The sequence below is a fragment of the Colletotrichum paranaense genome (assembly GCF_030867605.1).
Source record: "Colletotrichum paranaense strain IMI 384185 chromosome Unknown Scaffold_7.1, whole genome shotgun sequence".
Classification (NCBI taxonomy): Eukaryota; Fungi; Ascomycota; class Sordariomycetes; order Glomerellales; family Glomerellaceae; genus Colletotrichum; species Colletotrichum paranaense.
In genome coordinates, this window is record NW_026848965.1 from 551,410 (window position 1) to 564,928 (window position 13,519).

The 13,519-nt window shown below is 52.6% G+C and overlaps 3 protein-coding genes across 3 annotated transcripts; 1 reads left to right on the top strand and 2 right to left on the bottom strand.

Moving 5' to 3' along the window:
• Positions 1–7,154: 7,154 nt before the first annotated feature.
• CPAR01_08982 (uncharacterized protein) lies at positions 7,155–8,873 on the top strand (the record flags this gene model as incomplete). Its single annotated transcript, XM_060493249.1, has 1 exon — positions 7,155–8,873. The coding sequence occupies one exon, from the start codon at positions 7,155–7,157 to the stop codon at positions 8,871–8,873; it is 1,719 nt and encodes a 572-aa protein (XP_060347379.1).
• Positions 8,874–9,417: 544 nt separating this feature from the next.
• Positions 9,418–10,212, bottom strand: CPAR01_08983 (uncharacterized protein; the record flags this gene model as incomplete). Its single annotated transcript, XM_060493250.1, has 1 exon — positions 9,418–10,212. The coding sequence occupies one exon, from the start codon at positions 10,210–10,212 to the stop codon at positions 9,418–9,420; it is 795 nt and encodes a 264-aa protein (XP_060347380.1).
• Positions 10,213–10,911: 699 nt separating this feature from the next.
• Positions 10,912–13,330, bottom strand: CPAR01_08984 (uncharacterized protein; the record flags this gene model as incomplete). Its single annotated transcript, XM_060493251.1, has 7 exons — positions 10,912–11,490; positions 11,550–11,687; positions 11,746–12,161; positions 12,212–12,608; positions 12,667–12,816; positions 12,968–13,052; positions 13,185–13,330. The coding sequence occupies 7 exons, from the start codon at positions 13,328–13,330 to the stop codon at positions 10,912–10,914; spliced, it is 1,911 nt and encodes a 636-aa protein (XP_060347381.1).
• Between the last annotated feature and the right edge of the window lie 189 nt (positions 13,331–13,519).

The following is a 13,519-nucleotide window of genomic DNA, read 5'->3' on the forward strand; positions in this document are numbered from 1 at the left end:
AGCGTAGTCCTTGCCGTCTCAACAACACGCCGCCCTTCCTTCTCCCATCCTCCATCACCCCAGGTCGTGTGACTCTCAGGCTTGAGACTAAGGTAGGAGGCTTTCGGGTTTGTCTTGAACTGCGCAACCACACAAACCATGGAGCCCCCATGCACTTGTGTAACGTTTCTTGGCACCCACTCCTTGCCTTCTCATCCTCCATCTCATAATCTCATTCTCAGCAATGAGCTCATTGTCTCCCCATTCTTCTTCGTCCACACCATTGGCTCGCTATCAACTGTCTTCCCCATTCCTCGCCATTAACGCTCCGCTTCCTCGCCGCCGACATTCGCAACTCCCACCCTCAAGGCTCTGGCACCCTGCAACTCCATGCCAGTGTTCCATAAGTCTAACCAGCCTCAACCCTCTTGTTTTGTCATCCCCAGATACACTTCACTTGGGGTTGCAGTTCAAAACACTCAGGTGAGACCCAGTTGAAGCGCCCCCAGGCCTTGCCGTCTGCAGACTTACCTGAACAATCCATGGGATTGGTCTGCAACACCGACGCCCTGCCTCCAAGCCTCCAAGAGCCTCGGTTTGGTGCCTCTTATCCGTGCTAATAAAGTCGTCAAAGATGTCTCCGTACCTCTCCGCAAATCACCTCCGTGAGCCCACATGGTTGTTGCGGCCCATGCGCCATGAGCCATCCCCTTTCGCCTGGTGCATGCAGTGGTGCCACCGCACTCTGCCAGTACTCTAGTCGGACATGCGGCAGACACGAGCAGTCAGAGACATGTCAACACAAGACGAACCTGCCAGTACCCGTTCCAACTTGCCGGTACGCTCGCATCATCTTATTGCCCATGGGCCATCTTGCTCTCGCTAAGGCGGTACATTCTGCCCCCCTTCCCCCGGTTCCTCGCTGCCGTCTTATGGCTTCACTTGTGAACAGAGACACACGCAAGCAGGCAGGCAGACAATAGTACCTACTTGTTCGTACAGACATGATCCTGCCACCACTTGGACAACGCGACCACAACACACAACACTTAACACTCCACTCCTGCCTTTTGTCTTTCCGCTATGAGGCATTTCCAATCCATGTCTTTCAGCCCCCTCATTGACTACTCACATAGTACCTGCAATAACTCAATTCGACTCGTCTCTCCGATGCTGTCGCCGCGCCCGTTTCTGTGCCTCTTCTCTGGGGACTGGCGCAACTCTCGGCTTTCCTCATTGGCTCACACTAAGACTTGATTCGATACTCGTCTGCTTGATCCAGTCTCCAGGTGACCTGCAGACTAGCTCAACCAAACGCGCCGGGTATCACTTTGGTTCTCTCCTAGCTACAGCAGCCATGTTAGTTGCAAAGCTGCCCAACCATCAACGGCCTTGGAGGTCAGGGCTCTCTCTCTCTCTCTCTCACACTCTCTGCCCTTCACACCCATTTCTGCCAAGCCTTTCTGTGGTTGCTGGCCCTGCCTCTCATATACCTACTTACCTGACGAGCATGTGAGGTTGAGTTGGGTGTCTGCACGACTCTGCAGAACGAACAACAAGCATGGGATAGCTGCAGCTGGCGGCCTCTTAATTGCGGACCTCTGCCCCAGGCTCCTCATCCTACCCGGCTCGGCTTACTTGGCTTGGCTTTGCAGCTCTCATTTCATCCCATGAGCAGTAGCTGCTGCAGTCTGCAGCACCAGCACCAGCACCAGGACGACTTCCCCTCACCGTCTCGACAGAGTTCCACGGCCTCGAGCGGTTAATTCACTTACTCCTTCCTGGAAAAGGCTTGGCACCGTCCATTCGGGGAAACTGGAAACCGGGGCAAGTGGCCGGACGACACAACCTTGAGTTCCACACTCAACCGAAAGTCCGCAGACCACAACAATCGACCCATCTCGGGCGTAGGCGAGCGAGCAGACGCCGCGCGGGGAAGAACCAGGAGGATGCCCTGGTATTGGTGCCAAGAACAAATCACTTTTCCACTCGTGCTCTGGCTAGGCTCAGTCAGTGTATGCCGGAACGGGCTTCTCGTCTACGGCGTAATCTTTCCATGTGCCCTCACCCCCGCGTCAGGCGCTCCTTTGGCGCGAAAGACAGCATGAGCCTCTCGGATGTTCCAAGAAGAAACAGTGCGTTGATCTGTTTGACAACAAATCCTGAACATGAACGTCACCACCTCCGGTGCGTTCCAACGGAGCCTACCTACGTAGCTTCAGGTTATGATACCCTCTTACATCCCAGCCGACAGATTGGCGGTGATGTAGACACCACCTCACCTCACCTCTCTGCACCTTGTAAAGCCAGGCGAAGCTCGTGCAAACAAGCTCGCAGCTCAGTGGCTCGTTTCATTTACCCAGCAGTTCGGCGCATTTTATAAGTTCTGGTGTCGCCAATACGGCGGCACCCTCCCGCTTTGCAGTGCTGCACCAAGCCGCCCGGCGGAAACGTCAGCCGGAACTGTTGGCGAGGCATGTGCCGCGGCTGGCCACCTACACGGCAAGGTATCAAGATTTCGGGACTCTCTCTCTCTTTCCTGACAGGCCTCTGCAGAAGGGATATGTCGTTTGTCTGACCCCAGTCGTCGCGTCCCGATGGAGCTATCTGGCGGGATTGGCTCAAACGGTCTCACCCTCACGCTCAATTGGCTATTCCAGCTAATCAACACAACGTCTGGTGCAACTTGAAGATGCATCCCAAGCTTCCCGAGAATCCCATCCCCCATCCCATTCCCCCTTCTTAGTGCCCACAGCAACCCCACGGGTACCTGAGATGTTCATCGGGACTCACTAGTCAGCCCTACTGCGATCATGTAGAGCTCCGTATCTCACGCGCCTGTGTCCTCTTCTCTCCCTTGTTGATTCTTATCTTTTCTTTCGTCACCACAGAAGGAGCAGTGAACGAACGAGGTGGACCGTCGCAAGCCGCTGGGCCTGACCGGTCCGGTCAGGGGGTTGGTTTGCCGGTGGCTGGCGGGACAGAGCGGTGAGCGCAACCTCCGTCGCGTTTCCGCTCACCCTTTTCCCCCAGCAGTCGCCTCCCGTGGCGAAACTCGGTGCGTTGAAAAGAGATTTCGATGCTTGATAATCGGAATTTTGTCATTCGGTGTGCTTTGGATACCTACAATTTCAGCACGTGGCAAGCCAAGAGTTACTTCAGGGGGAGGGGGGTTGAATTGGCGGCTATCTTTGAATAGGTCATTCCGCCTTTCAGATATAAAATGCCTGTCTCATCTTTTATATCAGTTCTCATGAGTGCTATGGCGCCATGCACGCGAGAACAGAGAGCGCTGGTGATTGGGTTCGGCTAAAGCTTATCCTGTTCTTCACATTGTCTCAATATTCCGTCTCCTGAGCCTCGACTCTCGCTTGTCGAGTTTGGAATGGGTTGCTCTCGGGCGAATGCGGACTTCTCTTGGTCCTCCTGTAGACAGATATGACGAAGGAGGGATCAAAAACATGCAACGTTTCTCATTAGTGTGTGTAGCAGCGGACGAACGACTCGTTCAGAAGGCTAGGTAGGTACCAGCCTGCCTTGAACTCGGCTGGAGCTGAGGTGAGACCTTGTAGTTTTGGTAAGCTTTGTGGTTGGTGTGCTGAGACACTGTGAGTCCTCTAAGTGAGTGAGTGGGTGAGTGAGGTGAGGTGAGGTGCAGGTGCCGTACATTCTTTCGTTCTCAGCCGCATCGGGTGCGGCTAGTATATTCCTAGTCGTCATGGACAGGAAACAAAACGAGGTGCGCGCCAGCCCATCCCTTTTGAACTGCGGATCAGGTCTTGACCTGTGCTGCTGAGGGATATGGATTGGTGTGAGCTCAGAATCAGCCACGCTTAGACTTCATTTTTTCTTTGCTTAAAAGTATGTGACAAGAAGTCAGAATTGTTGGCGTTCGTGGGAGCGGTGGTACATGTCTCGACTGACCCGGCTGGATTACGATCAGTGTGGTCTGATATTTTATAGTCTTGGAGCAATGGAAGTGAACAATAAGTTTATCTTCATCAACGGAAGAACTGGCAGAGCCACCTCTCAGATCTTCATGTCTCTGGTACTTATACAACATCCAGGTGTCTGAAAGGAAGATGGTTGATATACAATCGGAGCTTCTTATGTTCATCGTCCTGGACACCGAAGGATGTCGCCTTTTGGCTGTTGATCGTCTCTTTTACGTGTATTCCAAAATCAATGCGACTGATGGATGGGAATAACAACTTCGTAGGAGTTCCAATGTTGAGGAGATACGAAATGGCTTGACGTGCTGCGTTATGATTATGATTGTTGACGGATACCAATGAGCCAAGTGAGTTGCATGGACCCAGCTATATGGCTCCAAGCAGACTTCTCTACCCTTTTCCGAAATAAAACAATTTGAAGAGCGTGTTTGTTTTGCGAACATAAGTCTAGGTCGTGGGTTTCCATGGACTTTGTCGAAGGGGGCGTTCCGGAATTAGACTCTCAAATTTCGTACAGGATGTGACCTCTCTGTGAGATTAAATCACATCTGTCATCGTGCTGTAGTTTACAGTAATCTGACTATGCCGTTAGATCTTATAACTGCTGGTGGGATTTCCGAGCTCGACGCTACAAGCTCCATCATGGAAAAGAAAAACTAGCCAGCACCGTATTGTAGGAACCAGAACCAGATCTCCATAGCCAACTTGACAAAAGCCTTCCCACTTCGTACTTATCCGCCCGCCGAGGCCGTCAGTATCATGAAGAGCGCTTCTCATCCAGGATGAATATATTTATTCTTCAACTAGTCTCGTTCCCTGGATTTGTATTTCATCGTCTTTGAGTGCGAGAAAAGTAGGCGTTTCATACTCCGAAATCAGAAATGAAACGTGTGTTGAAATTGAAGTAGACGCCGCTGAAGCTGGAGCTTCCACCGGCCGTATAGCTGGAGTAGTTGGTCATGTAGTATAGAGACACATTGATGTTCGGTGTGCCTTCACCCGCGTCCACTGACTTTCTCTCGGTAATTTGCCGTCTTGCCCGCTGGTCGTAGCTGAATTGTTCTAGTTTGTCCGTGTCCAGGTCTACTTATCCAACAGCATCAATGGTGAATGTAGGTCCTGCCAAAATCTTGACAGAGAAGAACTTGATTGATCTGGCTCGAATCTAGAGACACATTGACAAGACCAGAGACCGTTAGCTTTTGCATCGTGCTTGTGAAGTCAGAGCTAACAGCCATAGAATAGACGTAGTAGAACTATACGTCAATGGTTTCTTCCAAATAAGACGCCAGTTCTTAGTGATATCACTTCCTAATCACATGGTAGTTAGCGACTAACTTCCCAAGAATGGGCTCACTGCGGTATTCTCTCAGTCTCAAACGCATCTAGTACATATATACCCGATTCCGACTTGGTTGCTCACCGTATTCCGTCATGGCGAAGCCATGGGAGCGTGGATTCTCCTAGGGATGTCATCTTCCATCCTTGGCGACTTCATAACGGCGTTCCAGTTTCCGCGAACGCTGGAACCTAGGCGCTAGTGGAGTCTTTCCGAGCCAGTGTGAGGTTGAAACCAAAAACGGAAGACGACAAATTCGACGTTCTTATTTAAGAGACAGACTGGTGTACGTTGATCTGGAAAGAAAAATTGGCTTTGAAAGCCTGCAACCCAATGGTTGCTTGGCGTCATTAGACTTGTCTAGATAGAGGAGGAACACGATGGGACTGGGTTTGTCTTTTTTTGTCTCCAAGGAAGCCAGAGCATGAGAATCATCTGTGAGGGGAATGAAACTACAGTCTGTCTTGTCCTGAACTACCTCTGCCGAATGAGCTTCAACTCCCAGGTTGACAAGACCGTACCTGGGTCTTCCCATATTGAGACATTTGGACCACAGTCAAATGACACAGAGGTTGTAAGGCATCAGATTGATCCGGTAGACTAGAGCTCACATTCATTTCAGGTCAAAGTCTCGGAGACACCAGCATGAAGATGCGATTGTGGGTGTCACGCTGTAGTCTTCACTGCTCGCATTGATGGCTGCGCGAAGATTTGTAGAAGAAATGAGACGACATCTTCCATATAACGTTGTCGCATTGGAAACATGTTACAGAGAATGGGATACTCTAACTCACGGGATATTAAAGGCGTCGAGGCGAGATTTGCGAAGATCCATCGAGGACCTAGGCTCAAGGCGTTTCCAAAGATGTCACCAATCTCTTGTTATATCGAAACCCTAAGCACAGGACCGATGAGCCCTTCTCTAGAGGTGTATCCCAACCATGGCGGGCTTGTTTGACGACGCAAGGGTTGAAGGCCGACATCATATGTTGCGGCTCTGGACAGATCCTTGTGGTCTATTGGTATATGCCGGAACCTTGATAGGCCGAAAATGGTGCGAATCTCTAGTGGACGTGCAACTTCGATATTGTAATCCTCTAGGGCGCTACATATTCACCCAAGAACCCATGATGCCTGCGTATCTAGGGCATCAGACCTGGTGAGGGACTAGAGTCAACAGACATGGTACAGGATAAATGTGGCTAACATATGGGGCGCAAGCGTGGCTGGCTGGTGATTTTCCTAGTCGTGAATCTCTAGAACCAACACCCAACTTCCCTGAGCAGCATCACGGGTGGGTCGGTAGGCTTGAGCCTGCGCATGATTACCACGTTGGTTCGTGGATATCCCCGGTTTTCTGCCTCGTACCTGTACATATACTTGCTTAGACCATCTCTCAGGAACTGAAATCGCAATTAAAATGTGTTGTGAAGCAGGCTTTTCTGCTCGACTCTTCTTGAAATTTTCTGGTAGGCGAATGGAATGGTTTACGCCCTGTTGTAGGGGGGCAAGAAAGGTGTAAGTTGATTTGTCGAAGCTTGAGGCGAGGTACACTACGGTATCTCGATTACGGGTACTGACTTGATTGCACTATGGCCTTGAACATCCTCCCGACTCCGCTGCATCCGCGCAGAGCACCTAATGACCCCATGAAGCAGCAATGCAAATGAAGATTAAGTATGGGTACTTACGAATACAATCACATCGTTAGCGTAACGTGACTAGGATCCCGCGGTTCGTTCCAACAATCATTTGCATGGGACTCTGACTGGATTGTGTACTTAAGAGATAGAAGACCCCCAAAGTGCAAGGCTCCTTGCCATCAGCCAACAAGCAGATACCGCAATATCTCGTGCAGACCTCGCATGTAAATTCTGCCTTCTATGGCAACCTCTCAGTCGGGCCTGTCCTCTACAGGGTCTTCATCTGTCATCGACTTCATCACCACCTCACCCTTTGAGATTTCAGCCCTCATCTTCTCGCATCTTGACAACTGCGACCTCAAAGCCCTTCGGTTGGCCTGCAATAAAGTTGCCAACTTTGTCCGTCCTCATCTTCGGTTCAACCGTGTTTTTATATCCGCTAGTCCCCTCGATATTAAAGTCTTTCGCGCCATTGCAGAAGACGACACCTTCCGCCGTGATGTCCGCGAGATCATCTGGGACGATGCTCGCTACGAAACACCACCGCCTCCAGATCCTAGACTGCGGCACTTGGACGAAGACTTGTATGATTCCGATGATGAGGATGATGAAAACGACCGGCCAGAGAAGCCCCCGCGTGGCGTTCCTTTCTGGTACTTCAGACACTGCAAAAACAACATTGAATACTTGGGGATTAGACAGGATTATGATGCTGAGACTCTACTTCAGCATCTCGAGACTGCGAAACAGCTCGAGTCCCAACTCCCTCTTGATATCGCCTACACACACTATCAGGAGCTGCTCGCAGAACAGAACAATGTGCTTTCTACGTCGGCCGATATAGCTGCGTTCGAATGGGCTTTGGAGAACGATAGGTTCCCGAGCCTAAGAAGAATTACCTTGACACCCGCAGCACATGGCATTCTTTTTCATCCGCTATACCCGACCCCTGCTATTCGCGCTCTACCCTACGGCCTCAACTACCCGCTTCCTCGTGGCTGGCCAGTCCCTCCTAAGGATGGAGATAAAGCGATGTCTGGGGACTGGGAGAGCGAGGATTACAAAGAATGCTGGCGAGGATTCCGCCATGTCGTCAGAATCCTTGCTCATCAGAAAAGCACAAAGATCAAGGAGCTCATGATTGACGGCAATCAGATCTGGTCTGGCCTGCCCTGTAGCATCTTTTACGCGCCGGAGCCGTGCGTCGAGTATGACAACCTCGTCGCCGTGATCAAGAAGCCAGGCTTCACAACTCTCAGGCTGAGCCTCATTGTAGGCGGGCAGGAAACCAACAACTATCTCGCTTTCCGTAACGGGCGCCTGAGAAAAGCTCTAGAGGCGGACTTGCGACACTTTTCTCTCGAAACTGGCGAGGACGACGATCTCGAAAACGGGGATTATCCTTCGCATTGGGTAAGAGATCACTTTATCCCTCTGCGATCCGTCTTCCCCGTCGAAACATGGAAGAACTTGGCGCATTTCGGGCTGACGCGCTGGCTTGTGAGGCAGTCGGACCTGCTCGAGTTCCTCGCCGCGCTCCCGCAAACTCTACGCTCTGTGGAACTGAGCTTCCTCTCGTTTATGAAAGGCCATGGAAACTACAGGGATCTGCTCTTTGCGATTCGTGATACGCTGGGATGGCAGGAGCGAACAGCCAGTGCAAGACCTCGTCTGCTCATCCGAGACTTTCCCGGTGTCCCGTTGGCTGGGCGGGCTGTCTGGGTGGAGGACGCGTTGCAGAGATTCTTGTACGATGGTGGCGAGAATCCTTATCCGATACCTCCGCGTAATGCCGTAGTTACGGGTCAAACCATCACTTGGGAACCTGGAATTTTGACAGTGGGCCATGGTTTCGGGATGGAGAAGGACGCCTTGGAGCCGCGATTTGAACGACCTTACGAGTCGGCGGATAAGCTTATTGAGATGGGGATCTCCAGGAATTGGAAGGGGGCTTCCTAGATTCCTTGATGGGGATGGATGTGAGATCACAGGAAAGATGGCTGAAAGTTGCCTGTACTTGGTGAAATGGAATTTTCCTATGAAGCTTGTTGAAGGGGCAAGACAGATGGACGTGTAAGTGAGAGGGAGATAATTGTATCGAAGACGAGAGGTTCGAGACTCTGCACCCACAATCGGCGTACGCAAGAGAAACCGCGCATTTCCATCACTGGGGCTGTAGAGACGGAGTTCTCTGACGACACCCTTCATCACGAGATTCGTTGATAAAGCTATTTGGGTAGAGTTATCCGTACTACGAGGTAGTCACCATGCAAGAAAGAAAGAAAGGACCATATTGACTGGGGTCTCATTGGTTTGACTGTTTCATTCAGTTGTTTTCACTTGGTATCAAGTAGACTTTCACGCTGGACATCTGATCATCCTAGTAGGCCGACCCTGGGCAACCGTATCAACCTACTGCTTCATCCATACTCGCCCATACTTCCAAAATCTACCACTGTTCTGACTTTACAGTGCTAACCTCGCTTCTAAAAGGCCTCCAACATCAGTGCCTAAAATTCGACCTGTTCACCGTAGTCACATCAATAGTCGACCCCATCGCCGCAGGCCCATACGCCCCGCCCTCCATCGAAGCCATCATCTTCCTCATCGGCGTGCCATCCTGCCCTCCCGGGCCCCTCAAATTCACCGCCTCGGCAAACATGCGCAGCTGCATCGGGAACCGCGGGTCGCCATACCGCTCAATAATATCAGCCTTCTCCACAGCGGACCCCAAATCATAGTAAGCATCAGCGCCCTCCTCCTCGTCCTCCTCCTCTGCCCCGCCCACGCGCTCGCACGCCGCCTGCTTCTCCGCGCTCCACCACGCCGGCAACAACCCCTTCCGCTTCGCCGCGTTCTTCAGAAAGCGCCGGAACCCCTCGAGCCCATTGTCCGCGCCGCCGTAGATGCTGTCCTCGGCCGCGTCCCCGTCGATGTTGTACTCGTCCTCGACGTGCAGGCGGTACGCGTCGATGAGGAGGCGGTAGACGTCCGCCTCGGGCCGGTCGTGGAGCCAGGTGCCGTTGTCGAGGCGCGTAAAGGGCCGGGTGACGGGCTGGTCTAGGCCCTTTGGCGGGGATAGCGCAGTGCCGGCGGATGTGGGGTTGCCGGCACCGGTGCCGGAGGGACCGCCACCCCGGGGTTGTGCGGAGGCGTCGGTCCGGCCGCACGTCTTTTTGTGGGATTTCCAGTCGGCCTTTTGGCAGTCGCGGGAGCAGTATGGTGTTGTGGCGCACTTTGCGCAGTTTTTTAGATTGACCTGGGGCGGACCCTTTTTGCAGACTGTGCAGGACGACATGTTTTTTTCGAAGGGGCTTGAGTGGTTGAATGTTGTGGGATAGGTATCTGAGAAGAGCTCAAGATGATGTTGGTTGTCGTCGAACGGCAGTTGGCCTGTATACCCAAGTATCCAGGTATCTGTCCCCTGGGGCCACCCCGCTTGACCTGGGGTGCCTTACATGCACGTCCGGGGTTACCTTACCATTTTGGCCATATCACGTGAAAACACCTAGTCAACTGATGGAATTGAAGGAAGGGCGTTGTGAGTGTCTGAATGGCAGGTGGAAGTTGAATGTTGCACATAGAAGAAGAGGATGGACTAGATTTGGGGGGGGGGGGGGGGGCTAGGGAAAGGAACTGGTCGCAGTTGGTTGTTGGTGGTAATCTTTCGAGGACAAGTAATGTGTGACACAGGATAAGCAACTTATACTAGTAGCTATTACGTGCCATGCGGGTTGAGAGGATTGACATGCTTGTTCACCCGGGTTACCTTCAGCGTCTCTAAAGACAGCTCTCGACTGAACCACGGTGGATCTCGCTGCAGGTGTTCAAAAGTTGAACCAGTGATGAAATTCTGTCTCTCGTAGTGGACACGAACAGGTATCATATTCAAAAGGAAAATACCAGACAATTAGAGCTGTTTTCATGCTTGCCCGTAAAACGCCAGGCCGTATGTGCCTTCTTGGGCACTCACATCTTGTCTCGCCTCCCAGCGCTCTTAACTCTCCTCCTTCTCGTCGGCAGCCTTGGCTTTCGAAGCACCAGTCATGCTATGAACCAAATCAGCGAACCGTCCCTTCGAAGCAGCCAGGTTCGTATCGGCCTTTGGCGTCCCCACGGGCGTGACACCCGCCGACGTACCCTCCACGACATTGGCGACCTCCTTGTAATGCTCGCGGTCTTTAACGAAGCGCGTCAGGTACATCGTCTTCTGCCGCGTCTGCTTTCTCATGATGCGCTCTACCTCGGCCTCGTACGCCTTGTCATAAATGTTGAAGTCGACGTTGGTCGGCGATTCGGCCACGGCGCCGGCCGAGGGCTCATCCTTGTCGAACTCGTCCCGAGAACCGATGCCGATGCCGAGGATGCGGGGTTCCGAGTCGGACCTCTCGGGGGGTGCGGTCTTGGTTACGTCGGCGAGGCTGTTCTTCTTGAGGAACTCGCGGCGTTTCGAGAGAAGGGCCTCAATGTCTTCGTGCATCGCACCCAAGCGGGGGGAGTCTGTCTGGGAACCTTCGCGTGATTTGGCGTTTCTTTGCCTTGTGAGAATGTTCTTGAACTTATGAATTGCTTTCATCTGCCGTGGTTGTTAGCTTCTTTGTAGCGCAGCAACAAGCAAGTGGGTGTGCTGCTCACCACACAGAGGAGATGGTTCATCTTCCGCGTGAAAGCGCGGTTTAGCTCAAGCTCGTTTGGGGGCTCCACGAGTTTGGAACAATTTTCTTCCTTTGATAGCAGAGGATCTGTCCCCTGTTTCGTAACCCATGGATGGTCCTATTTAATGATTAGCAAAACAAAAATCTAGCGCCACGGAAGAAAAGCTAGTCCTCACCCGCAACTCGTGCATCTGGATGCGCTTCTTGGGGTCCTTTTCCAGAATCCTGCAGATGAGGTCCACAAAGTCGGGATTCTCATCCCCGGGCAGCTCAGGAGAATCTGTCTTGATAGCTTCGTACATCTCAAGCACACCCTCTTGCTCAAACGGGATTTTGCCGTAGCGTAGACAGTACAGCGATATGCCCATGGACCAGATATCCGTAGCCTTGCCATCGACGTCGCCATGTCGGACCACGCAGAGCTCGGGTGCAAGGAATGCCGGGGATCCTGCCGATTTAGCCGTCTTCATGGGGTCTCCCGGCTTCTCAAACATCTCGGAGACGCCAAAGTCTACAATCTTGAGCACATCGTCGTCGGTAAGGAGAAGGTTGTCCGGCTTGATATCCCGGTGAATGACGCCTTGCTCATGTACTAGACCGTGTTAGCCTGGTTGGTCAGGGTATACGTGGCAGCCAACTTACAGTATTCGATGCCTAGAATCAAGTCTCTGAACCAATAACGACAAGAATCTTCACCGTATGGCTTCGCCTTCTCGTTGAGTCCGACCTTCATCACGACTCCCTTCTTGCACATTTCAAGGACCATGTACAGTGAATCTTCCTCCGGGTCGTCCAGCACCTCAATCAGCTGGACCAGGTTCGGGTGGTTCAGCTTCTTCATGATGGCAATCTCCTCTCTGATAAAGAACAGGGCATCGTTGACGTTCCAACCAGCGTTGCCCTCCTCGCCGAAATGAGGCGAGAGCGGCGCGTTGAGACTAACACGGGGGGCGAAGCGCTGGGGTCGGCGAGCGCCCTGCCGCAGAATGTTGGACTGCGCGCGTTTACGAAGCCGGACTTTTGAGAATTCCTTGACGGCCTACGGATGGACGTTAGCATGGGAAGGGTCATCGCTTGGAAGCTTGGGAGGCTCATACGTATTCGGTGCCAAATTGGTCGGTCGCAAGGTGAACAGCACCATAGGAGCCCCGGCCAATTTCCTCTTTAATGACATACTGGTTGATGCGGTGGTGACTTGAGCCATCCTCAGCCTCAGTACCATATGCTGTCACGGCGTTGAGCGTTTCCTACAGTAGTTTCTCGGTGAGTTTCTCTGGACATTGCTCCGGTTCGTCGTCATCGCAGCTACCCCGCCCCCACCACGCTCACCCAGCAGCAGCGGGACAGGTCGAAAGCTGAGCTTTTCAACGAAGCTTGGCAAAACAAAACCACACGCACCTTGACTTCACGGTGAGCTGAAGGCGTTCGACGGTGATGCCTCATGGGGCTCTGAAACTTTGATGGTTGGGCAGCCGAATCGGATCTGTACCGCGTAGGGCGAGGAAGAGGTTAGAGTAGCTCGCCGCGCAGTGGTGGAGCGCGCGGGGGAGGCAGTGCAAAGTTGCAGCGCAGCGCAGAGAAGCAAAGTGAGTAAGTAGTGCAGTGACTGACGTACATGGGGGCAAGCGGCGGACGAGTCTCGGCGGGCCCTTCACCGTGGAACCCTACCGCAATGGTGGGTGAAGACATGCTTGAGGTAGCGAGGGTCGTCGAGGCCATGGCCGTCGTCGGCGGGCTCTGAGGTTCGCCAGAATCCGGCATGGTTTCGCCTTGCGCGAGGCTGAGGAGTTGTAGATGGGAGAGTATGTTGTAAGCTTGATGTTGTGTTGGAGAAGCAATGTTGGAGAGGCGAGTGCCGGGTGGGGTGAGAGTGAGAGTGAGAATGAAAGTGAGAGAGCTAGCTACAATGCTCTGCTTTTGCTCATTCGGAGCTTTGCTATTCAAAATGGC